The 26,596-nt window shown below is 41.5% G+C and overlaps 1 protein-coding gene across 2 annotated transcripts in view; it reads left to right on the plus strand.

Annotated features, from left to right (window-relative positions):
* Nucleotides 1–26,187, plus strand: part of ATXN10 (ataxin 10) — a 174,889-nt gene extending 148,702 nt beyond the window's left edge. The window contains exons 11-12 of one of the 2 annotated variants that reach the window (XM_023221754.2): nt 24,309–24,496; nt 24,984–26,134. In XM_023221754.2, coding sequence (XP_023077522.1) covers nt 24,309–24,496; nt 24,984–24,986 — 191 coding nt within the window. In that variant the 3' untranslated portion in view covers nt 24,987–26,134. Of the gene's footprint in view, nt 1–24,308; nt 24,497–24,983 lie in introns of both variants that reach the window. The other variant, XM_023221755.1, reaches the window with a different exon arrangement.
* Nucleotides 26,188–26,596: the final 409 nt, after the last annotated feature.

Here is a 26,596-nt window from a genome sequence, read left to right on the forward strand (position 1 = left end):
AGAATAGAATAGAATAGAATAGAATAGAATAGAATAGAATAGAATAGAATAGGCTTTTATAATTCTTAAGTTTGTATTTTAGAAATTTTATATCTGATGTATAAGATCAGATCATAAGCCTAAAGTATCAGCCTGAAATCCACATGCCTGATGGTTTCCTTCAAATGCCGCCTCTGAGTAAGAAGCTCACTCTGGTTCCACTGGGCCTGTCTCTGCACAGAACGAACACAAAGTTAGGCAGTCACAGGACGTCCTTGCCATGCTGGATAATGATGTCTCACTCTGTCCCCAAATGGCTTTACCAAGCCACGTCACTGGCATGTTCATTATAGTTGACTCAGAACCACTTGGACACTTCTGTGATCACAGCAGTCCCATGGAGGAAGCTTTTCCTTCAGGAAAGCTGCTGGATTGAGACTGGAAGGAAGTGTGACTGCCTGTGCATGAAGTGCCAAGATGAGTTCCTGGCCTGTGGTCTGTGCTTATATACATTATTATTATTATTATTATTATTATTATTATTATTATTATTATTATTATTATTATTATTTAATGTATGTATTTTCTTATGAAGTTAATTATTTGCCAGTTTTTTTTTTTTTTTTTGCATTAGATTAATTTAAAACAGCAGTGACTTTTGGATACGTTGAGGAAGTTAATACCTTTTTAAATTGCCAAACTTAAATGCCATTGCTGCACAGAATATGTATTTTGTGAGACACTTGAGAGACTGGGTAGCCAAAGTTTGGCATAAAGGAACACATTCCAGTAACCCTGGTAATTGTCAGGATTTTTGTCTAAAAAGACCTTAGTCATATTTAGCAATGACCAAGGGTCTGGTCAAAACATGAGTGTGTCACAGCCATTCAGCACTGTTGAAATGTAACTACTGGGCTGTTTTATTTTGAAATGATCATTCCTATCAGGAAGTGTTCTATACTGTGTACCAGTTATTCTAGGACCAATACATTAAGAAACAAAAACTTATTGGGCCTGTTGGATTCTGTGAAGGATTCTTTGAAGGAAAAAGAAAAGGCCATGTGCTACAGTGGGGCCACCAACCCAAAGAAGATGCAAGCTCTGATCACCGTCTAGTTGGAGAAGCAGGCCATTAGATAATACAGGACAGGATGCTAAGGGGTGGTAGAAGAAAGGCCGGCCTACTCAGAGGCTCTGACCCAACCTGCACATCTCTCATTTGTGTTTCTTCTGATAAGTGACTTGGACTCTGAGCAACTTGGAGGGAATTCATTGGTCTGCTTTTCTGCCTGGAGTTGACTGCTTCTTATGGAGTGAGACGGGGTGGCTGGAGGAAAAGGGAAGCCTCTGGCTGCTTTGGGCTTTCTGATCCTTGTGGTTTTGTGGATCCACATTATCCCTTCATTGGAGAAAGTATAAAAATAAAGCTAACTTTTAGACGTGCTCACCCTTTCAACTCTTACCATTCTTTAGTCTTAAAATCTTCATTGAAGTCAAGACAAAAGATGTTGGACCCTGTGGCCCCAGGCATTGCCAGGGTGGTTTGCTTACCCCGGCCATCCCAACAATGGTGGTTGGTTTTTGTGAGCTGCCGGGAAAGTCGTCTTGGGGAATGGACAGACCTTTTCTTCAGGGTTAACTGAGCACAGCCGAAAACAGGCCCCGTGCTGTGAAAGAGCCTCAGTGGTGGACAGAAGCCAGGGAAAAGCACGAAAAGAAATGGTTCGAGTTTCTACGACAAGGACCCAGCCTTGCCTTTGAGATTTTTCACCTGAATATGACGAGACTTATTACAAGACAATCTTGCCTTCGTCTTTGGAAAATGACCCACCTTTAACATTCTCCAGGAAGCCCAGAGAATGATGACTTTGTCAGATTCGGATAGAGATGTGCACTTTCTGACTGAAGATGGGAAAAGCCTGTAGAAAAGTCAAAATATGTTCCCAGTTTTTTGAGAGAAGGCAAAATGTATCAATCAAAACTACTTCTCTTGTGTTTCTCTCCTAAAGCACTTGTAGAAACGAGTACCCGAGTACAATTGCCAGGCGTAGTGGCTCACACCTGTTATCCCAGCTACTCAGGAGGCTGAGGCAGGAGGATTGCTTGAGCCTGGGAGTGTGACAGCAGCAGCCTGGGCAATATAGTGACACCCGTCTCTTTAAAGAAAAACACAAACGAACCTAGCACAGTTTCCTGCAGGCATACTTAGGAAGCACCAGGAAATCCTAATGGGTTTTCTTTTTTTTCCCCCATGGGTTCAGTTGGTTTTTTTGTTGTTGTTTTTTGTTTTGTTTTATACTTTAAGTTCTAGGGTACATGTGCACAACGTGCAGGTCTGTTACGTATGTATGCTTGTGCCATGTCAGTGCTGCACCCACTAACTGGGTACTGCACCCACTAACTCACCATTTACATTAGGCCTAATGGGTTTTCAAGAAGAAAATGATGGTTGTGAAAGACCACGACCTCCTCTCCCTGCTAGGTTTCTGATGCAAAAAAAGCAAGTCAGGCACCTGAGCTGGGAAGGCACTGCACATCATGGCGACATTTGTGAGTCTATATCCAGGATAAAAATGATTTGTTCAGTTGTATGTGTTGAAATAGTCTCTCCCATCCATCTTTGTTCTTACTTTCCCATGGTCTCTTATTTCATTGAGGTCTAACTTACATATAGTAAACTGCAAAGTTTTAAGTATACATCTTGACATTTGGGGGCCATATTTCTTGGTGCTGTCTACCTGATGCAATCTGTGAACTGCATGTGGCAGATCCCCTCACACTTCAGGTCGCGTTCAGTCATCCTAGTTTTTTTTAAAACTTCTTGTTTTATTTTGAAATATAACATGCATACTGAAGAGTGAAGCCAATATATATGTATACACTTGGCAAATAATTATAAAGCAGACATCCACATACCAACACTCAGGTCGAGAGGCAAAAATACTGCCTGCTTTCCCTGAGGAATCCATCCAGTCCTCCGCTGGCCGGACCAGCACCAGGCCTTCCCTGCCGTTCCCCAGCGTCAGCTCCAGTGTGTGTCTAAACCATGTCCGGTAGGTTGGCCATCTTTGAAGTTCATATAAACGGAATCATAGCCTGCATTCTTTTGTTTCCTATCATTCAAAATCATGATTGTGAGAGTCACCAAAACTGTTGTGTTTGGTCTGTTTTATAGCATTTCATTGCAAGAAAATTTAACATTTTGGCCTTCTACTGTTGGTGGACGTTTGTCATGTTTCCACTTTGGGACTGTTACAGTTATTGCTGTGAGCATCTTGGTACAGTGTATGTGTCCTGCTGCACGTATGTATGGGTGTTTTTCTAGGCATGGGATTTCTGGGCTTCAGGGCATGTGTATCTTTATTTTAGATGATGCCAAATTTCAGAGTAGTGATACCAGTTTTCCATCAGCAGTATATGAAAGCTACCTTCACTCTGCCTTCTTGCCAACACTTGACGCAGTCAGACCTTGTAATATTTGCCATTCTGATGAGTAAAATATGTTCTGATTTTGTTTGAATTTCTCTAATTTTTTTTTTTTTTTATGAGACGGAGTCTCGCTCTGTCACCCAGACTGGAGTGCAGTGGCCGGATCTCAGCTCACTGCAACCTCCACCTCCTGGGTTCAAGCAATTCTCCTGCCTCAGCCTCCCGAGTAGCTAGGGTTAGAGGTGCTCGCCACCACACCTGGCTAATTTTTGTAGAGATGGGGTTTCATCATGTTGGTCAGGCTGGTCTTGAACTCCTGCCCTCAGGTGATCCGCCCGCCTTGGCCTTCCAAAGTGCTGGGATTACAGACGTGAGTCACAGCCCCCAGCCGAATTTCTCTAATATTAATAAACACAGTTTTGTGATTTTGGGCTATTTGGATTTCTTGTGTCATGAAGAATTTGTTCAAATGTTTTGCCCATAGTTATGTTAGGTATTTTAAAAACTGATTTTTAAGAACTTGTTTCTATATCCAGGATAAAAATTATTTGTTCAGTTGTATGTGTTGAAATAGTCTCTCCCATCCATCTTTGTTCTTACTTTCCTCATGGTATCTTACTATTTCATTGAGGTATAACTTACATATGTAAGCTGCAAAATTTTTAAGTATACATCTTGACATAAGTACAGACGCATGTACCCATCACCCAGATGGAAGTACAGAACATGCCCATCTCCCTAGAAGGTTTCTTGAGTGTCCCATTTCCCTCGCTGTCAATCCCCAGACGTAACTTCTGTTCTGACTCCTATGCTGTTTTAATGAATAAAAATTCCCAATTTTAATGTAAAATTTATCAGTCTTTCCTTCTATGTTTAGTGATTTTTGTGTCTTATCGAAGACTCTGAGGTCATAAAAGTATGGTAAAGGCTTTACAGTTTTGCCTTCTATCTAGATTTGTAATCTATCAGAATTGTAATTCTTATTTGTGGTGTACAGTAGGGATTCTGTCTTTTTAAAATTTTCCCTGTGGTTATGCAGTTGTTTCAGTTTCAGTATTTAAAAACCTTCCTTTCACCCTTGGCTCTGCAGGACCACCTTGTCATAAATCATTGTCCTACAGGCATGATTCTATTTCCTGTGCTGTATTCTCTCTCCCTGCCCTGATACTATACTCTTGTAATCATTGTGACTTTATGATCTTGGTATCTGGTAGGGCAAATTTTGAATGTTAACCAACTTTTCATATGTTATCCTTCTTATATGTTGCTGGATTCAATTCAGTCAGTTGCTTTATCATTATGTTCATGCATTTATTCAGCAGGTATTTATTGAATAGCTGGTGTGTTATGTGCTACACACAGTTCTAGCTGCTTGGGATACAATGGTTGACCAAAAAAGAGACACTGTGTGCTCCCATGAAGGTTTCAGTGTGGTAGGTGGGCACACCCGCTGCTAGGCTTGGGGACAGGCACTTCAGGTCACCTGGGAGACTCTGTGCCCTCAGCATCTTGTGACGTGCCCTTGCTGGGTCTGTCACTTATCCTTTTTTGTGAGCTCCTTGAGAGCAAAGCACATCATGTTTACTTCTTTGTTTTTTTGTTTGTTTGTTTTGGTAGTCCCTGGCACATAGTGGCACAGTGGGTATGCAGTAAGTTCTGGAGCAGGGACTTACCTTCCTACCTTCCTTTGTCTTCCCCACGCTCTTACCTGCTGAGTGTAGTCAGCCCTTCCTGTTTTCCCTTCCAGCACTCTGGCCACCCTCTTCTAATATCCCACACTGCCCCTGCACCTCACAGAGACCTGCACATACTGTTCCTCTCACTGGAGTTCTCCCCTTTCTACCTTTGGCCAACTCCTCACCTTTGAGTTTGATTTAAATATTATTTATTTAAGATAAGTCTTTCATGATCCCAACTCAAATGTAAGGCCCCCTTTTTATTGTGTCACCTTATCCTGTAATTTAACATTGTCGCTTTTACAATACTTTGTAATTATGTTCATTTCTCTGCATCTAACTCTCCTCAAGGCACTGAATTGATACTTAAACATAGACACCATCTCTGCTCCCTCCTCCTTCCATAGTGACTGTCTGTACAATCACTATCCCTTAGTTGAACACTGGTAAAGGCAAAATGAGGAAACTCTTAAGAATCATGTCGTATTTAATGAAATCTTCAAGTGGCATCAGATGCTAGTTGGGAACAATGACTTACAAATGCAGTAAACATACCACATATTCATGGGTGTATGGTGGCAGCTAGGAAACAAATTTGTGTTGATAACCAAATTGATAGAGGTTTTTATCTATGGACAGAGGTGATGTGATCTAGCTTTTTCTGTGATACCTAGAATCTATAACCTGTCTTTGCTGACCACAAGATAAAGACCTTGTAACAATAACAGTAATAACAGATTTGTGTGGGAGAGGGTTCAGGGAAATTCATGGGTAGGAGGTCCCAGGACTCTGTCTTCTCAGCTAGACTACGTTTGTACTGAATCTGATGTAACCGTTTTGGTACTCGAGTCCATTGAAGTCTTCCAGTGTCCACGAGAAGGCTTGAATGGTAAAGTGGAGTTAACTTCTGTCAGTTTCAGCTCTAGCACAGTGGCAGCTATTCCTCTTCCATCCCCAGTGCTATGGCAGTCAGCGGTACACTGTTCCTAGAGCATCTTGCAAACAGCTTGTGGGAGCCAGGTAGGAAGGGCAAAAAGGACCCTGTCCTGCAAATATCTGGGGTCAGTGCTCTGATGACAGATTTCAGCTTTTGATCACAGAGGTACAGACAAAGGAGTGGAGACCATTGTTGTTGCACCTACCCCCATTGTTGCAAGTCCTTCCACCTCTGGCTGAAGTGGCTTTCTGGGTATTTAAAAGGCCAACACCGTTTTCCCCTCTTCCCTTTATTTTTCTTTTACATCTTTTGCGAACCAGGCATTAAATACTAGGACATTGAAAAACAACTGTATATACAGGGAAAATTAGAAAGTTACCGTAGTTTCCCAGGGAATAGCATAGGCCCAGAGAAGACCTGAGAAGATCTTAAATTTACACCTCAGGCTTATCCTTGGCACAGAGAAAGCCTACAACAATCCAGAAATAATAATAATGAACAGTAATAAATGTAGCAAACACTTCGGCTTAGAATCTGAATTCTAGAGTTACCACATTATTAGAGTCAGATGTCCCATTTAAAAAACAATCATAAGGCATACATAAGAAACAGGAAAGTAGGCCCATTCAAAGGTGAAAAAATGAAACAAACAGAAACCATTCTTAGATTCATCTACTATATTTTAAAACAAGTGTCTTACTAAAGATGCTCAAGGAACTAAAGGAACATGTGTAGAAAATCAATAAAACAATATATGGACAAGCCCAGGTGCAGTGGGTCACACCAGTAATCCCAGCACCTTGGAAAGCTAAAGCAGGCAGATGGCTTGAGCTCAGGAGTTTGAGACCAGCCTGGTAATGTGGCAAAACCTCATCTCTACAAAAATTAGCAGTACGTGGTGGTGGGCACCTGTTGTCCCAGCTACTTGGGAAGCTGAGATGGGAGGATGTCTTGAGCCCAGGAGGTGGAGGTTGCAGTGAGCTGAGATTATGCCAGTGTGCTCTAGCCTGGGGAACAGAGCCAGACCCTGTCTCTAAATCAAAACAAAACAAAAAGCCCAATATGGACAAAATGAAATGTCAACAAAGAAATAGAAGACCTGAAGATAAATCAAAGAGAAATTCTGGCGCTGAAAGTACAATACCTGAAATAAATTTACTAGAAGCATTTGAAGACAGATTTGAGCAGGCAGAAGGAAGCTAGAACAATGGAAAATATTAAGTCCAATAAGCAGAAAGAAAAAATATTGCAGAAAAGTGAACAGAGCCTGAGGGATATGTGGAACACCATCAAGCCAACAACATACGCATTGTGGGAAACAAGGAAAAAGAGAGAGAAAGGGCAGAGAGGATATCTGAAGAAATAAGGGCTGAAATTTTTCCACATTTGATGGAAGTCACGAATATATACATCCAGGAAACTCAGTGAACTCCAAGTAAGATGAACTCAAGGAGACACATTATAGTCAGAGTTTTGAAAGACAGAGATAAGGAGAATAGGAGAATCTTAAAAGCAGCAAAGAAGAAGCAGCCCATCACATGCAAGAGATAATCCATAAGATTATCAGCAGTTTTCTTATTAGAAACTTTGGAGGCCAGAAGGCACTGGGCCAAAATGTTCAAAGTGCTAAAAGAAAAAACTGTCAACTAAGAATCGTTTTTCTGTCCATACTGCCCTTCAAACACGAGGAATAAATTGAGGCATTCACAGATAAACAAAAGCTGATGGAGTTTGTTACCAGTAGACCTGCCTTGCAAGAAATGCTCAAGGTAATCCTGCAGGGTGAAATGAGAAGACAACAGACAGTAACTTGATGCTGTATGAAGAAATAAAGATCTCAATAGAGATAAATTCATAAGCAATATACAAACTAGTTTATAACTTCACATTTTGTTTTCTACATATTTTAAGAGACTAATGCGTTTAAAAGGATTACTAGTTTATATTTTGGGATACACAGTGTATAAGGTTATAATTTCTTTATGTTAGCCAAAAGGAATAAACAGAGCTGTAAAGGAACAGCATTTTTGGATGTTATTGAAGTAAAACTGGCATAAATTAGAATTAGAGTATTATAACTTTAGAATGTTAAATGTAATCCCCATGGTAACCACACACACACACAAGAGGCTATAGAATATACACAAAAGGAAATGAAAAAGGAGCTTAAACATTTTAGTATAAAAAAATAAACTAAAAAGAAGACAGTAATGCAAGAAATAAGGTATAAGGCATATGGGAAACAAATAGCAAAATAACATAAATAAGCCCTCATCAGTAATTATTTAAATGTAAGTGGAGCAAGCTTTATAATCAAAAGACAGAGATTAGCAGAATGAATAAAAACACATGATCTAACTGTGCTGTCTACAAGAGATTCAGTTTAGATCCAAAGACACAAATAGGTTGAAAATAAGAGGATAGAAAAATAGTATAAGGAAATGGTAAGAAAGAGAGAGCAGACGTGACTAATATCAGACAAAATGATTTTAAATCAAATAAAGGTTGCAAGAGACAAAAACAATATATTAAAGGTTCAATACAGTAAGAAGATACAACAAATATAAACATTTGCACAGACCAATAACAGGCCAAAATATATGAAGGAAAAACTGAAGGAAGAAATAGACAGTTCTACAGTAATAGTTGGAAACTTCATTACCCTAGTCTCAATAATGGATAGAAGAACCAGACAGAAGGTAAGTAAGGAAACAGAGGACTTAATAAACAAACTAGATCTAACAGCCATACACGTAACACTCTATCCTACAACAACAACATATACATTCTTCTCAAGTGCACAGAAGACATTTTCCAGCATAGAGTATATATTAGGTAACAAATTAAGTTTCCATAGATTTTAAAAGATATCATACAGAGTATCTTTTCTGACCACAACTGGATGATGTTAGATATCAGAAATAGAACTAAAACTGGAATATTCACAAATTTGTGGAAATTAAAAAATACACTGTTAACCAGTAGATCAAAGAAAAAATCACAAGGGAAATTAGAAAATACTTAGAGGTCAGCTGGGTGCAGTGGCTCATACCTGTAATCCCAGCAGTTTGGGAGGCCAAAGTAGGAGGATTGCTTGAGGCTGGGAGTTCAAGACCTGCCTGGGCAACATGGTGAAGCCCCATCTCTATTAAAATTAAAAAAAAGAAAAAAAAAAAAAAAGAAGAAGAAGAAAGAAAATATTTAGAGACAAATGAAAATGAAAAGACAACATAACAGAACTTATGGTACACAACAAAAATAATGCTTGGGGGAAATTTATAGCTATAAGTGCTTACATTAAAAAATAAGAAAGTTCAAGGAACTAGATAAAGACATAGACAAAGTAAACCCAAAGCTAGCAAAAGGAAGATAGTAAAGATTAGAGCAGAGATGAAACAAACTAGAGAATAGAAAAATAATAGAGAAAATTATGAAAACAAAAGTTTGTTGTTTAAAGATCAACAAAAATTGACCAACTTTTAGCTAGGTGGACTAAGGAAAAAAGAAGACTCAAATTATCAGAAATGAAAGTAGGAACATTACTACTGATTCTACAGAAATAAAAAGGGTTGGAAGAGAGCACTGTGAACAATTGTACACCATCATTTTGGATAATGTAGATGAAATGGACAAATTCCTAGAAACTCAAAACCTATCATAACTAAATCACAATAAGTAGAAAATACAGATAGACTTATAACTAGTAAGAAAATTGAATCAGCAATGAAAAATCTCACAAAGAAAAGCCCTAAACCTGATGCCTTCACTGGTGAATTCTACCAAACATTTCAAGGGGAACTAATACCAGTCCTTCTGAAACTTTTCCAAAAAAATTGAAGAGAAGGGAACACTTCCTAACTCATTTTATGAAGCCAGCATTACCCTGGTACAAAAGCCAGACAGAGACACTACAAGAAAATTAAAGACCAATATCCTTTATGAACATGAATTCAACAGCATACTAAAATAATTACACACCATGACCGAATGGAATTTATTCCTGGAATGCAGAGGTGGTTCAACATACTGAAACTGACCAGTGTAATACACCACATTAATAGAATGAAGGGAAAGAAACACCTGATCGATTCAATTGATGCAGAAAAAGCATTTGACAAAATTCACCATCTCTTCATGATAAAAAACACTCAACAAACTAGGAATATAATGAAACTACCTCAACATAATAAAAGCCATGAGAAACCAACAAGTGAAAAATCAACAGCAAACATACTCCATGATGAAACACTGAAAACTTTTTCTCTAAGATCGAGAAGAAAGCAAGGATGTCCACTTTCATCACTTGTATTCAGTATCTTACTAGACATTCTAACCAAACCAATTAAGCAAGAAAAAGAAAAGGCATCCAAATTAGAGGAAGAAGTAAAATGATCTTTTCACAGATTATATGATCTATAGAAAACTCTAAAGATTCCATCCCCCTCATACACAAAACCATTAAAACTTACGTTTTAATGAATTCAGTAAAGTAGCACTACCTAAAGTCAACACACAAAAATCAGTTGCATTCTATTTACTAATACTGACCCGGAATGGAAATTACAAAAGTAATTTCTTTTATAATAGCATCAAAAATAATAAAGTACTTAGGAATTAACTTACTCAAGGAGGTGAAAGACCTGTACCATGAAAACTCTAAAACATTGCTGAAAGAAAGGAGACAAAAATGGGAACACATCCCATGTTCATATGTTGAAAAACAGTATTGTTAAGATGTCAATCCTACTCAAAGCAATTACAGATTTAATGCAAGTCATGTCAATATTCCAATGAAATTTTTTGCAGAAATAGAAAAACCCATTCTAAACTTCATATGGAATCTCAAGGGACATTGAATAGCCAAAACAATGTATGAGAAGCACAGAGCTGGAAGACTCACACTTCCAGCTTATAACAACTTATTGAAACTTATAATAAAGCTACAATAATCAAAACAGTGTGTTACTGACATGAAGACAGACATCTGGACTAGTGGGACAGAATAGAGAATCCGGCAGTAAATATCCACAAACATAGTCAAATGATTGTTGAAAAGGATGACAACACCATTCAGTGGAGAAAAGGCAGTCTTTTCAATAGATGGTGCTAAGGAAGCTAGATATCCAGGTGCAAAAGAATGAAGCTGAACCCTTACCTAACATCATACACAAAAATTAACTCAAAGTGGATTAAATGTAAGACCCTTAGATGAAAATACAGGGCAGAAGCTTCACATGACATTGAATTTGGCAATTATTTGTTGGATGTGATACCAAAGGCACAGACAGCAAAAGGAAAAATGACAAATTGGACCCCATGAAAATTTTAAAATATTTTGCATCAAAAGAATCATTCAACAGAGTAAAAATGTAATCCACAGAATGGGAGAAAATATTTGCAAATTATTTATTTGATAAGGGACAGATATCTAAAATACAGAGAGAATTCATAAAACTTAACAACAATAAAACAGCCTGATTCAGAAATGGACAAAAGTCTGAATACACATGTCTCCAGTAAGATATACAAATGGCCAAGAAGCAAATGAAAATATACTCAGCATCACTAATCATGAGGAAAATGCAAATCAAAACCACAATGAGATACCACCTCACACCCATTAAGAAGGCCACTATACAAAACAAGAAAAAAAAAAAAACCAAAAAAACAAGTCTTGGCATGAATGTGGAGAAATCAGAACTCTCATGCATTAGTGATGGGAATGTAAAATAGTGCAGCCATTGTGGAAAATGGTTTGGCAAGTCCCCAAAAAGTTAAAGATAGAATTACTATATATGTGATTTAGCAATTCCACTTATGGGGATATACCCAAAAGAATTGAAAATAGTGTCTCAAAGAAGTATTTGTACACCGTGTTCCTAGCAGCATTATGTGCAGTAGCTGAAAGGTAGAAGCAACCCAGGTGTCCACCAAAGGGTGAGTGGATAAACCAAATGTGGCCTTTACATTTAATGGAATATGATTCAGCCTTAAAAGGAAGGCAGTTCTGACACACAGTACAAGATGGATGAACCCTGAGGACCTTATGCTTAGTGAGATAAGCCAGTCATACTGTGTCAGCTTATTTGTAAGAGGTACTTAGAGCAGTCAGAATCATGGAGACAGAAAGTAGAGTGCTTGCCAGTGTTTGAGGGGAGGGAAGAAAGGGAATTACTGTTTAATGGGGACTGAGTTTCAGTTTACAAGACAAGAGTTGCGGAGATGGATGGTAGTGATAGACACACATTGTTGTGAATGTGTTTAACTCTACCAAAGTGTGCTCTTTAATATAGTTAGGATGCGAAATTGTATGTTTTGTGTACTTGACCATAGTAAAACAAAAATTTTGGAGGAAAATAAATGTAGGCAGCAACTGTACCTCAGACTTTTCCTGTATGTCTCAGATCCTCATCAGGGGCCTGAGCACAGTATAGTTTTCTAATTAATCATTCTTCAGGGTCAAAAAAAAGCAAACAGTTCTGTCTGTTTAACAGTAATATCTGACATTGAGTGCCCCTTTCGTGCCTTGCATTGTGATATTATTTCTTCTTTGTGTCCATCCTATGAAACAGTATTTTTATCTTCATTTCATAGAGGAGGGAATTTAGGCAAATGGTTTTGTAACTGGCTAGGACCACCAGCTGTTTGGCAGCGGAACGGCAATGCAATTTCAACCTCAGCTTACTGCCCACAAGGCCCAAGGACATAATCGCTTTTCTGTACTATCGTTTGACATACTGAGAGATCATTTCGTCTCCCCCTCATTGGCGAAAGGATGTGAAGTCACATGCCCGATAGAGGAGCACGGTGGCCTATAAGCCTGTCCAGGGCCTGTGCTGGAGCTCCACTGCACCCATGGCTCTCAGGTGCACTGAGTAGGTTGTGCACATGGCAAACCCCTCCTTCTGTCACCTGTACCCACTACCTGTCCAAGTTGATAGGTGGAACGACTGCCTTGGTAAAGTTCTGTAAATTGCCCAAAGCCATACGGCTTGTAAAATGGCAGAGTCAGAATTGAACCCAAGTCTGTATTATTCCGAAATCTTATTCTCGCCATTATGAACTCCTGTTCCCTTGTTCCACTCTCCACGCAGCTGCCCCCACGAGCTTCTGAATTTTTCTACTTCAGCTCTTTTGATGAGTTCTCATTGTGTTAGAATGCAGTACAGCAAGCACCTTACCATAGCCTAAGAATCCCTGAAAGAGCTGGCTTTGACTGACCTCTACTTCATTTTATCCACTCTCCCTCACTCATTCTTCCCAGCCATACAAGTTTTTCTCATCAGTGTTCCTCCATGTGGAGGCGCTCTGTGGCCTGCTCCTGTCCACAGCCTCTTCCTCAGCTCTCAGGGGTCTGGCTTCTTTTCCTCCTTTGAGTTTCAGCTCTGATGTTAATTCCTCTGAGAGGCCTTCCCTAACTCTCCTCTTTCCCCAAGTTGTCCTCTTGTAATTATACTCTGTCACCCCTTTCAGACTCTGTTTTTTGGTGTAGGGCCTGCTTCTGCAAGTGCTAGAATGTAAACGCCCCGAGGGCAGGGACTGGACTATCCTGTTAGCTGTTGTCTTACCAGTATTGAGCATTTTGCCTTCATATGTGTCAAATGAATGAATAGATCATGATTAAATTCTTGAGAGACATTCAGATGTAAGATTAACAGTTTACATTTTTGTTCATATCTAAATCCCTTGCTCCAGTGCCAGTCTAAATATCAAGAGGTGTGTTGTTTATAGAGAAGAGGAAAACAGTGTTAAAATATTAAGTTTCTGTAATTGAATGAATTTTCTCCCCAAAATGAAATATTCAGTACTTCAGAAATTTGTTAGAGGGATATGCATCAAGGGAGAGTTTTAGAACTAAGTGTCACCAGCATGACCACTTGGCTTTTAAATAGTCTAAAGTGTTATAATTAATACTGGAGTTATTTATGTATTACACCCTTCTGCTGAAGGTTGTCCTCACTTTAAATGGATATAGTAGTGTTCTTCCCCTGATGAGGATAAATTAGAATTGAGATCTCCTTGTTGAAAGAAATCCAATCAGACTGCAGGTAACTCTTGAGTCACCTATTACTGTTATAAGTGAAAGCAGACAGCATGGAATGAGAACCTCTCTCCTGTGTCGACTTTTCAGCATGGTAGAGTCCTCGGGAAGCGCGTGCATCAGGTGTCTGTGCCTCTTCACCCTGCAAGCCCTCCACACCCTTGACCACCGACTTCCTGGGAGCTGCTGGAGGTGTTGGGGGAGGCGGGGTGAGGAGGCAGGTCAGGATGGCCATGGGAACTACTGCCATGGGAGCAAGTGCTACCAAATGTCCAGACACTGGTGTGCACAGCATAAGAGCGCTCCCCGACTCCTCAGGGCCTGCTGTGTCTTGTCTGTTCTAAGTCGCCAGAAGCTCCACCCTGTTCATGTTCTTCATTTAATCGTTTCTAACTTAGAGCTATTTTTGATCCTTGGCTGTACTTCATTAATTTTGAAATATCAACAGTGCTAGACGAACACTAATGTCTCATAACTTAGGTGGGTTTACTTTTTCTGCTCTAAATTTTTGTTTCACTTTGAATTACTAGCTAGTTCTAAAGGTATTTTGCAGAGATAGTTATTCTGACTGGTATCTGCAAGTTTATTTTATCACTTGGGATTTCTTTGAAGAGAAAAGGATGTATTTCATGTATCATAAAACCTACCGCTCCTTTTACTGGTTTGCAGGCATGGCTCAGAAACGTGCAGTCATAGCAACGTGGAAGAAGAACTGCTCTGCCCTCCAGAGGTCTCTCTGGATGGACTGGTCACGAGAGCATACTTAGCAGCGATATGGCATCGCGATCAGGGGAGCGGATGCTGGAGCCTGACCGCCTATTTCCAAATCCACCTCGAACACATTCAGTTGCGGGACCTTGGCCGTGTTCGCCTCTGTGTGTCTTAGTCTTCTCATCAGTAGAATGAGGGCAGTAACAAACATCTACCGCATAGAGAGTTTGTGAGGATTGAATGCTTTCACACTTAGAACAGCCCCTGGCACATCCTGTGTCCTGGAATGTGACAACTGCTGCTGTTACCTTTATTAGTTTTACTCGTGTTACTGTTTTATGAAGGTAAACTGACAATCTCATTTTCAGTCTTGGCTTATGTGAGAGACACTTAAATGTACAAAGCTTCGCTTGCCTTGAGAGTGGCAGTGTGCTCCAGGAACAGAAATTCAGTGGGGCCAGCTTATTATCTGACCACTGATCCCAGAGATCACCAGGTACTTGGTAAACATCCTCTTTACCTGGCAGGCGAGGCCTGACACTTCCCCTCTTTCTACTGGGCTTCCCTTGACTCACATGCATAAATCCCCCTATCGTTAGGACTTCCCCTGCCACCATCGGGGCAGTGTGCTACTGGCAGCGTCCCGGGTTGTGTGTGGAGACACTGAGCCCTGTTGATTACTTTAGAAGTTTATTGTCCCCAGAATGCTGCTCCCCTATAACTGTCTCCTGCAGCATGAAGGCCGATATTGTATCGTGGCTGTGTATCCACATGCATTTATTAAATTACACCTCCCTTACAGCCCAGATCTGACAGAACTCTGGGAGCTACCCCTTCATAAGCAGATCAAAGCCAGGCACCAACGGGCAAATATTTTAAACACTCATACTGTAGCCAGAAGCTGCAAGGACTAGTCAGATAGGAGTCTGAGCACACGGTGAGCACACATTCTCTGCAGTCAGAGCTCGTGCACCATGGCCTGAATATCTGCGGTGTGCATGGGTGTGCCAGGCACTCTGTTAACCATGCTGCATACAGTGGCTCCCTCCGAGTCTCAGATGTGACATTGGAGTGCTGTCCCAAATCCAACTGGAACTATTTCATGGCCCCAAAACCCTTTCGTGTGGTTTAAGTTAGAAGTGGTATTGGTTGTTTCTGACCCTGAAACCTGTGTGTGATGGGGCTGCCAAACTGTGACTGCTTCGTACCACGCTGGGCTTTGAAGTGGTCAGTAAAATGATTCCAGAGCATGTCATCTACAAAATTAGTTTCATTGCCACAGGATCCTTCACCGCCAAAACCCCGTGAATGTGAGGTACCTGTGAGCAGGGCCCTCCGTTGGCCACAGAAGCTTTTAGAGTGGGCAGTGTGTGCGATGATTGTGCAGGGCACAGGTCATCTTCCCATGACTTCACTGCCAGATGGACGGGCTCACGGGTCCTGCTTTGCCTGGCGTGGGCTCATGGATCCTGCTTTTGCCTGGCGTGGGCGCTTGAGCTTTCACATCTGGGACTGGTGAAGGATGGAGAGCACACGCCCAGCAAGGCCTGGACAGCGCGCTGGTGCCACAGACCTTCGTTTAGGCCCACGAGGTGCAGTGGAGGACGTGTGAGCCTTGTAGAGGGAGAGGTTTCAGGTTTCCGAGAGGAGGCCTGTGAAGTCAGGAACATCTCCTCTCCGCCGGGCGCGGTGGCTCACGCCTGTAATCCCAGCACTTTGGGAGGCCGAGACGGGCGGATCACGAGGTCAGGAGATCGAGACCATCCTGGCTAACACGGTGAAACCCCGTCTCTACTAAAAATACAAAAAAAACTAGCCGGGCGACGTGGCGGGCGCCTGTAGTCCCAGCTACTCGGGAGGCTGAGGCAGGAGAATGGCGTAAACCCGGGGGGCGGAGCTTGCAGTGAGCTGAGATCCGGCCACTGCCCTCCAGCCCGGGCGACAGAGCAAGACTCCGCCTCAAAAAAAAAAAAAAAAAAAAAAAAAAATCTCCTCTCTCCCTTTACAGTTTATGGAAGGTACGTTGTGCCAAGCAAGGACAGTGAATTGGCCTTCGTTTCAGCACGTTTAATAAAGTACTGATTTGGGTTATGCACAGAGGTAAAATCTCTAGTGGACAGAGGTATGAAATGTAGTTCTGTCAAAACTCAGCAGTGTTTTATGGGGCCTGTGTCCCACTTCCCTTACAGCCTAGAAGCCGAGGAGCAGCCTCAGCTTTCAGTGCAGGGGTGTTACTGAGACGGCTTTTTCCCTCGGGAAAGACTGAAACTGCTCCTCCTTGTATGTGTATTAAATGCAAATCTTATTCTATATTCTTCAGATTGTAACCTGTGATTTACAAATCTGACAATTATTTCTCTGCCTTCTTTAGTATTTTTTTAACACTGTCGGTATTAGCAATTAGCCATTTATTAGCAAATTGGAGGGTATACATAGTCATGATTTTAACTTTTATTTTTAAATGCTATTAAGGCATAACAGGCTACAAAACATAGAACAGGACATACAGCACTGCATGGAAACATTTGAAGCACAGATGTTCTCTCGTATTAAAATATAAAAACTCAGAGGGAAATTAGATACCAGATAGACCAACAATTTAGAGAAGGAAGAGGGAGCCAAAATGGGTGGTTTGTGGCGGGTATTGCACACATAGTTTTCAGCGTCACGCAGGGAGACCCTGTGTAGAATCTGCACCATAAATTAGACTTCTACTGTAATTTTCTGAATGAGAAGAGTGTGCAGTGGGACCAGTGACATAAATGAGAGTTGAGAACAAAAGATAGTCATGACAGATGAAGGTGGAAGTAAAATGAACTTTAGAAAGCAATGAAAATATCTCTTGACATTTGAGTTTATTCTGAAAAATTTGTGGCCCCTTGCAAAAGTAAGGGGATCTTCAGATGTATCTGTGCCCCAGGACCTCCATCTTGTCTGGCCCCCTCCCTCTCTCCAGCACCCTGCGAGCGGGAGTACTTCTTTTTAAGGAGGTGGTCCCAACAGGTAGCACGAGTCCCATGAAACTCCAGGAAGCCCGGGGCTCCCTGGGCAGCACTTTGGGAAGTGTCTTTTTTCCTCTCAGTAAGAAAGTTCTTAGAGAACAGGGCCAAGGTCATTGAGGACACTCCCCTGGGAATGCACTGGGGTGAGATGGGGTGAGGGGGTTGCCTTTTCAGGGCCACACTCTTGGCATGTTTTCTTCTTTGGCTGACAGAAATTGGCATATTTTAAAGTATTTTGGTTTGTAGCAATATAACACATTTTGAGAACAGTTTTTAAACTGAACTACTACTTTGCACTCTAAAAAACTCTACATTTTTACCATGGTCCGAGAAGATATTTGTTTAGATGTGACAAGGGATTTGTGAAGCATCTTCATCTAGGAAAACCTTTTTCTAACAGGGCAGATAATTACACAGGTTTGTAAAAGCCTGGGTGGAGTAGGCTTGCCGGTGCTGACCGTGCTCTGTGCAGGCCAGCTCTGGGAGAGGTTCTAATTGTGCGCCCCTCCCTGCTCCGCAGTGTACTTTGCAAAGCCCTGCAGTACACAAATCCTTGCCTTCATGGGTTTGTTATCTAAAAAGAGTTTTAAAATATATATCCTGGATGCAAAAACTAAATACAGATATTACATATAATATATGTATCTGTTATACAGATATTATAAATAAAGTCCATATAAGAACATCATGAAAAGTCCTTTAACACATTTAAATCATTTTAATTTACATAATGCATATTTTTTCAATGCCAGTACTTTTTAAGGTTGGTTTATTTATTTACTTATTTTTGAGACAGAGTCTTGCTCTGTCACCTAGGCTGGAGTGCAGCGGTGTGGTCTCAGCTCACTGCAACCTCTGCCTCCCGGGTTTAAGCGATTCTCCTGCCTCAGCCTCCCGAGTAGCTGGGACTGCAGGCAGCTCACCACCATGCCCAGCTGATTTTTTTGTATTTTTAGTAGAAATGGGGTTTCACCATGTTGGCCATGCTGGTCTCAAACTCCTGACCTCATGATCCACCCACGTCAGCCTCCCAAAGTGTTGGGATTACAGGCGTGAGCCACTGCGCCTGGTCTGTTTATTTATTAATTCAACAAATATTCATTGGTGCTTCTCATGTTCTAGGCCGGAAGTTGGCACACCTTTTCTGTGAAGGGCCACATAGTAAATATTTTGGCTCTGCAGGCCGTGCTATCTCTTGGCAGCTCCTTCACCCTGCCCTTGCAGTGTGACAGCAGCCGCTGACACAGGCAAGTGATGGGCGTGGCTGTGTGCTGTAGAACTTTATTCACGGATACCGACATTTGAATTTCAAATAATTTTCATGTGTCAGAAATCAGTATTCTTCAGATTTTTTTCCAATCATCTAAATATATTAAAACTGTTTTTAGTTTGCTGTCATAAAAAGCACAGGCCATCATTTGCTGACCCCTGTTCTTAGCAGTCTTCTAAACACCGACAGAGCAGTGACCGGAACAGAGTTCCTGTCGCCCTGGAGTCTACATTTAATGATGTACAGGACTTTAAGTAGCACTGATTTTGATAGCTGGAAGAATAGTTTAGCTTGATGGAATCTGTCTCATCAGACAATTCCAGTTTTAACATTTCAGCTTACCCGACTGTACTTTAAAAGTGAGCTTGGCACATCAATCTGCTGGTCATTAAAACCCTTACCATGGATTGTTTTTCTGTATCATGCTGTTTCCCAGCCTGTGTTCTTCTCCCCTGCTAATATCTTATCCCCTTGCTGGTACAAGACCACCCAGTTTAGTGCTGGGCCGTGTGTTGAACCAGCTGAGGCCCAGTGCAGTGCTGCCTCGGCCATTCAGCAGTACAAGGTGCTTTACTGACGCTGTGGTCTTGGTGGCCTGGGTCAAGACCCCAGAGTCCCCTGCTGAAGAGCTGGCCAGCACCATCAAGTCCCGCTCTAGTGCTGATTGCAGGGTTCTTTCAAGGCAGTTTTGCAACAAACAGGCTCATGCCTTCTATTTGTAGTAGCTATGGAAACGTTAGAAGCTCTCTTTCTAAAGCTAAGCATACAATAAAGCACTTCAGATGTTGGTAGGATTAGAGACTTTAGAAGATGTTTAATTTTCTCCCCTACTCTTTCTTTCTCTCTGTCCCTTTAGAGAGGGAACAAGAGGGCGATGTGAATATTAACTGAGACTTGCTTTAATCTCTCTCGTGACACTTCAGACTGTCTAGGTCTGCACAGCCTGCACTCTAACAAGGAGTGGCATGCATATTCATGACCCAGGGCTGTGGACCAGACACGCTTCCTAGGGCTGTATTTTACAGTGTTTTTATTTTCAACTCAAATTTCGTGAAAGAAACAACTATGCAAAATTGATTTTGTGATTATGATTAAGTCTAGAACCCAAGACAGCAGCACTAAAATGTTCTCACTGAAAATAGGAACAGATTAGAGGAGGTTTGTATAGTATTTGATTTACAGATAGACAACACAAACCCCAGTATGTTGGTGCTCACTTAGAGGGGGCAGTGGAGCAAACTTCACGTCTGCCTAAGAAGAATGCATAGGGGTTCTACCTTCATGAAGTCTTCCTTAAACCGGAAGGAAAAATGAATTTCACTTAAAATACGTAAGAGTATTAAATGTATATTTAAATGAAAAGTGTTGAGGTTGACTATTATTGGCGTGGTTGTTATTTCTGATTTTCAAGGCCCTGAAAGGGAGTTGATTCCAGAGTGGTCTTGTGGCCCTATTTCTTCTCAGCCTTTCACACTTCCTTGACTTAACATCTTTTTGCACTTTGATACTAATTTTGGAAGAAGACAAAAATGCCTTTTCTGCTTTGGGCTTCAGTGTTCTTCCATTAGGTTGTCAGGTCAGTGGCTATGCCAAGAATCTGCTCCTTGTGAAATACTGGACTGTCATATTTTGTTCCTGAGGTAGTATGCCTGGAGCCTGGGGCTGCAGAGGGCTGAGCAGGACCTATCACCCCAGCTGCAAGCGGTGCCCCTGTTTGAGGGAGACACCTGGCAGCCCTTCATCTCCAAGAGGGCTTTTCTTCAGTCTCATTCTTTCTGTGCTCCACTTGTCTTACATATAAAGCGGGCATTGTGTAAGTTTGTATTCTACAGAAATTAGCTACCAAACACTTTAAGGGTGGGTTGCTATTAAAATACCATGATAACAGTATTTTCACAAAATGTGATAGAAATGTTGCCCTCCAACCCCAAGATGAACAGATTAAAATCCACTCTTTGATCCCATCCACATGGGAATTCTGGTGTTTTGTTGTCGTGGACCTTTTATTTACGCAGTCCAGCCTCCTTGCCTGGGTTGCGTTTATATCGGTTTACTTTCATCTAATCTCTCAAACCCTAAAAAGCCCAAGGTTGGGAAACCACACCAAGAACAGGAGGCAAAAACACAGCCTGTGGTTCGCTGCAGTGCCACCGTGGCCCCACCCACATGGTGAATGAGAGAGAGCATGCTTGCATTTGTTCATTTAGCAAACATTTCCCAGCACCACACTAGGGACAGAACACAGAGAAGTGAGTACCACTGGGCTTGTTTCGAGGAGTTCACAGTGCATTAGGGCATACAGAAATATAAACAAACAGTCATAGCTTACATAATTTCAATAAGGCCAGACACGGTGGCTGTAGTCCCAGCTATTCAGGAGGCTGAGGCAAGAGGATCACTTGAGCCTAGGCTTTCAAGACACAATTTCAATAAATACGTATTGAACATGCACCTTGTGCTGGGAACTAGACTCGGTGCTAGGATATCGAAGTCAATTAGATGGGACTCCTGCGCTCGAAGAGCTCACAGACTCATAAACAGATGAGTACAGTGCAGTGTGATGAGAATTGTTAAAAAAAAAAAAAAAAAAAAAAGACTGCGTTGGCAACAGACAGCAGGTGCACCTAATTTAAGCAGGTGTCGCAGGGTAGCTTAGACAGGGAAGGCTTCCGGGAGACTGTGATACTTTGCTGAGTCTGGAAGCCTAAGTGTGCCCCATGAGAAAGGAAGCAGCCGTGAGGAAAGCACATCCCAGGTCAGGGATTTGTGTGTGCAAAGACAGAGGCGAGGCCAGCATTGTGACATTGCCAGAGCCTGAGAGATGAGGGTGTCTGGCAGGAGAGGTTGGTAGGGGCCGTCTGGTGGGGTCTCACGTGCCCTGGAGTGGAGCACTTTGATAGTCCCTTTCCTCCAGAGACATCCTGTGTTTGCTGCTGGCAGTGACGGTGCTGGCACCAGACTATTCAGTTTCTGAGCCAACCACCCCTCTGATCTCAGGAGCTCTAAATGCATTACTGGGAATTTCAGCTTTCCTACTTTAATTATATTTAAGTGAATAACCAGGATGTTTCAGAAAGAATTGTTATGCTTCTTTCATTTACCATTAGGGAGTTATACTCATGAACAAAAATTCCCCGGTCTTATACATGTATTTCTTGCTCCTTGAGTCAGTTCTCCTTATAATCTCTGACTCCTCCTTTTCCTACAAAAAGTGAGAAAATGAATTTGTATATTGCCAGTGACATCCTGGGTGTGAAATTCGAATAATTCATTGTTGAGAAACTCACGAATATGTTGTAAGTGCTTGATACCGGGGCTCATCATCTTTATTCTCTATACTGGCACAAAGTGGGGGTTCAGTGATCATGGAAAAGAGGTAGATATTCAAATTTAAGATTTATGTATTTGAATATTTGAATAGGTTAGGTTCTGTCTCCAGAAAAGAAATGCAGCCATATAAAGGACCTGGACTTTGTCACAAGAGAATGACAGATAAATGACAAAATGAGAACATTTTCCCCACCATAGACAGATGACTGATTATAGAAGCAGCATCAGCTGGGCACTGACAATCCTTTTCTCTGCCATCTGGAAAAGGTCAGTCATTTATACCCATCAGTGGTTTTGATGCTAAACCTCCAAAGACCAGCAGGTCATTCACTCAGCACATGCTGGTTGGTGCTTTGCTTTGTGCCAGGCTCCATGTCAAGGCCCAAGGCCCCAGGAACACATGACCACAGCCCCTGCCGTGGAGGAGCTGGGAGACCCAGGCCAGGCAGGAGCTTAAGTGCTGTGCGTGGGGAAGCAGAGAGGACCCTGGGCCAGTTCACCGGGTGGGTATTGGAGAGACTAAGATGGAGCAACCTTTTTAAAGCCCTGAAAACACTTCCTGAGCATACAGCCGCCCGTGCTTAGTATGTTTCAATTGTCTGACTTCATTGGACAGTCATTTTTACTGTTTTCTTTTGAGGCTGTTGAACTAGGGAGAGAAACTGTTGGACTCATTTTCTTTCCCAGATACTACAGGAAAGAGCACCAGCTTTATGAATGTTAAAGTTTTCTCCGTGTTCCCATGCCGTGTTGGGGGAGCTAGAAATGTCTCAGAACTGGTCCACAGCGTTGCACAGGGGCGTTCAGGACAAGATCAGAAGACTTGGCTCTTTAGCTCTAGGGTTTGATACCTTGTGGGGACACTGACGCCCTGGTTCTGGCATTGGCAGTGCCCGAGTGGGAAGCATCTGGTAATCATCAGGGGACAGGACTTGTTTGACTTGATGCCTTTATCTGCTCATGGGCGGGGAAGCCTCTTTCTTTGGAAAAGTGTTTATTCCACCCTAGGTTCTTTGTTGTTCCCCTGGATCAGGGTGCCAGGCCCAGGAGGGACACAGCTTCTCTTGGCAGTCTCTTACGTATGTCCCTGAATCCAACCAGTGAAGACTGGTCCCTGCAGTAGTTTTTATACAGTCCTTTATAGAACTACATATAACAGCAATTTAATACTTGCATGAAGTTTACACGGCTCTTGGTGATTAAATCAAATGCCCTACTCAGTAATGTGGCGACGCTATCCCAGTCTTCATAGGTTGTCTCTGGTCTCCTGCCAAGCAGAACGTGCCAGGTGAGCACTTGGGCACAGTGAGCCCTGATGCTTTCAGAAGCCTGAGTATTCAAACTAAACACAGCAAATCCTTCAAGGGCCTTCCAGCTTCATCTTTAGAATACTGAATGCGGGAAATTCCATGGTGACTCCTAGGAAACAATTCTTATTTCTAACTGGGCTCCCATTAAACAAGATGATTTTCCTGATTCTAACCTGACATCTTTGTGACTGATTCTTTAGTGCTCCTCTTATTCTTTCCCTAGTGAGTCAGTAACATAATTATTCAACAAAGGAATGTGTGTGTGTGCACGCACACACGTTTGCCTGTGTGTGTGTTCTTGGGTTCATAAACTTCAGTTTGAGCTATTCTAAGACTTTGCTTCCTTGTTCATTCATTCAGCAAATACTGAGTAAATCTCTCTGGGTGCCAGTGGCCGGACATCACACACACATGTTGGATGTATATGTGCGTATGCATGCATTGCCTCTTTTTAATGTGTTTGCAGTTTAGATGCATATTCAGAGAATGCATCCTCAAGAAAACCTGTTAATTGATCCTGGATGTTCCGTGTTTCTGTGCTCCTCTACTCCTTTTCTGATAATTCTTGTGTGAAGTTATCAAACAGGAAAGTATGTTGTCACATTCCTTCACTCTGGCTCCAGTTCTGACCCAGTGGGTGATATACGCCATCCGAAACCTTACTGAAGACAACAGCCAAAACCAAGATTTGATTGCAAAGATGGAGGAACAGGGGCTGGCAGATGCATCCCTACTTAAAAAAGTGGGTTTTGAAGTTGAAAAGAAGGGTGAAAAGCTGATCCTGAAATCTACTAGCGACACCCCTAAGCCAGTAAGTACCCTCAAGGGAACTGTCCTGCCCTTTGGTTTGTAGAAAGCTGTTTGCACTTCCCCGTTGCTTCAAGCACGAGGCTCTTTGTAAGAATATGGATAGGAGAATTGTGCCCTCTCTAGTGGTTTACCGAGGAAAGCCCTAAAGATAGCTGCAAACAGTTTTTTTGTTATGGCTTTATGCTGCCATTTTCTTAAAACAGATAAAATTTCAAACTCATTCTGGGTGAGAAATATAAAAGGCATATCGAAATGTATACATGGTATAAAAGTAAGTTACTCATAGGAATTAGATTTTCTTTAAAAGATAGTTAATGTTCACTATAGTTTAAAAAACAAAACTCCTTGAATACTATTGCATGAATTGTTTCAGGTTTCTCTAAGTTATTTGTGATCACTGACCAAAGTTCTGGGGTTTTTTCCCCTTTGTCTGATGAATCTTGTGAATAGATTTGTTATATCTGCATTTCTTTCTTTTTTCTTTTTAGTGAATGAACTGCATCCAAATACCTGAATTTTTGGAGTATGTTTCATGGATTTTTCATCTTCTGCAGTATGTGAAATCGCAAGTGTTTGAAGATTTATAAGTACAAATTCGGGAACTCACGAATTTTTTAGGTAGTGGAGTTTAATGTGTATAAGCTAGAAGTGGAAGTAACTGAGCGTTCTCTTGTTTCTTTGCATTAATGTAACTGTGTGGTTTGCCTTTGTCCCCCTGGATAGAACATGCATTTAAAGAATATATTGTACTTACTGTGACAGCAGATAATAAACCAGTCTCTTGGAGGGCACAACCCTTATTTGACAAAACTTGGACATTGCCTTGGACTGTGTTTGTCCCTTCAGATGGTAACTCAGCATCATTCTTTATATTCCTCTGCTCATTGGGTTTTCTGAACTCTGGCAGGCAGTTGAAGTAGTTTCTCACTGTGATTAATTCTACCAATCTCTTTTCACCCCTCTGCCTTTCCAAAACATTGACAAGACTCATTTCCAGTTAATTAATTCAAAAACCCTCCCTCTTCATTTTAGGTACTGGGCTGCCTTGTCACTGAGCCCTATCCCTTTGGAATGTGGCAGGGAGCGAGGTTGGTGAGAGAACATGTGGGCCCTTAACTCTTCTTGTTCCAGTTCGTCCCAGAAGTCGACATCCCAGGCCCCATTCTGTGTCAAGGTGAATGCCTGTGTCTTCCCCGGCTTCCTGCCTCTGTCATGGGGGAGGAATAGCTGATGTTCTGCTCTGGTGCAGCGCCATAGCATTAAAGGTACCTTTCTGTCTTCTTTGATTTAAAAAGCACCCGTCTCATGAAGGTGCCACTCAGTTTTAGCCATGTCTTCACTGGAATTACAAAAGTACTTTTAGGGAGCAGGAGTTTATTTGACATCTAGTTATCTGTCTGTCTATTCATCTATCTGTCTATCTGCTGTATGAGAGGTAGGAGTGGATTAAATGACCACTGAACTCACTGAATCCAGATCATTCATATTATCCACAAAAGCTCTAGGGGGAGGTCACGTTGTGAATGCTTAAAACATATTATCTTCTTCAACAGCCACATCACCAAACAATATATCCAGAGATTTTGCACAATTCGTGTTGAACCTTCCAAAATAAAAACAATAAAGACCTGTCCAAAAGTTTTTACAAAAATACCGATTGCTACCAAATAAAGTGCTTCTAAGCTTTGTGTAGGCATACTTTGATTTGTAAAAATAGCTTAAGCATGTTGAGAATGAAATAAAAGTTTTCCCATGTGCTATCTAATGTACTCCTTGTAACTCTGAAGACACATCAGCTTCTAGGATTGCAGCAATCTATAAATGACATGTTTCTCTCATTTATGACTTTCCATCAGTAAAGAAGCCATTGCGAAAGTAAAATTACACAAAGGAGTCATTCTCTTCTGGGACATAAAGAGTTAAAGCTCGTCCTCTAAATAGAAGGCTGGCCAAAGGGAAAAAACAGTGGGAGTCCCTTTTCCCTTTTAACAAGTTTGCAATAGACACTTCTTTTTTTCCTGTCTCAATGGATGTGTGCACACCAGTGGAATCACACAAACTTGTCGGTATGAGCTATATAATAACAAACACAAATAAATAA

The sequence above is a fragment of the Piliocolobus tephrosceles genome, chromosome 19 (assembly GCF_002776525.5).
Source record: "Piliocolobus tephrosceles isolate RC106 chromosome 19, ASM277652v3, whole genome shotgun sequence".
NCBI classification, from domain to species: domain Eukaryota; kingdom Metazoa; phylum Chordata; class Mammalia; order Primates; family Cercopithecidae; genus Piliocolobus; species Piliocolobus tephrosceles.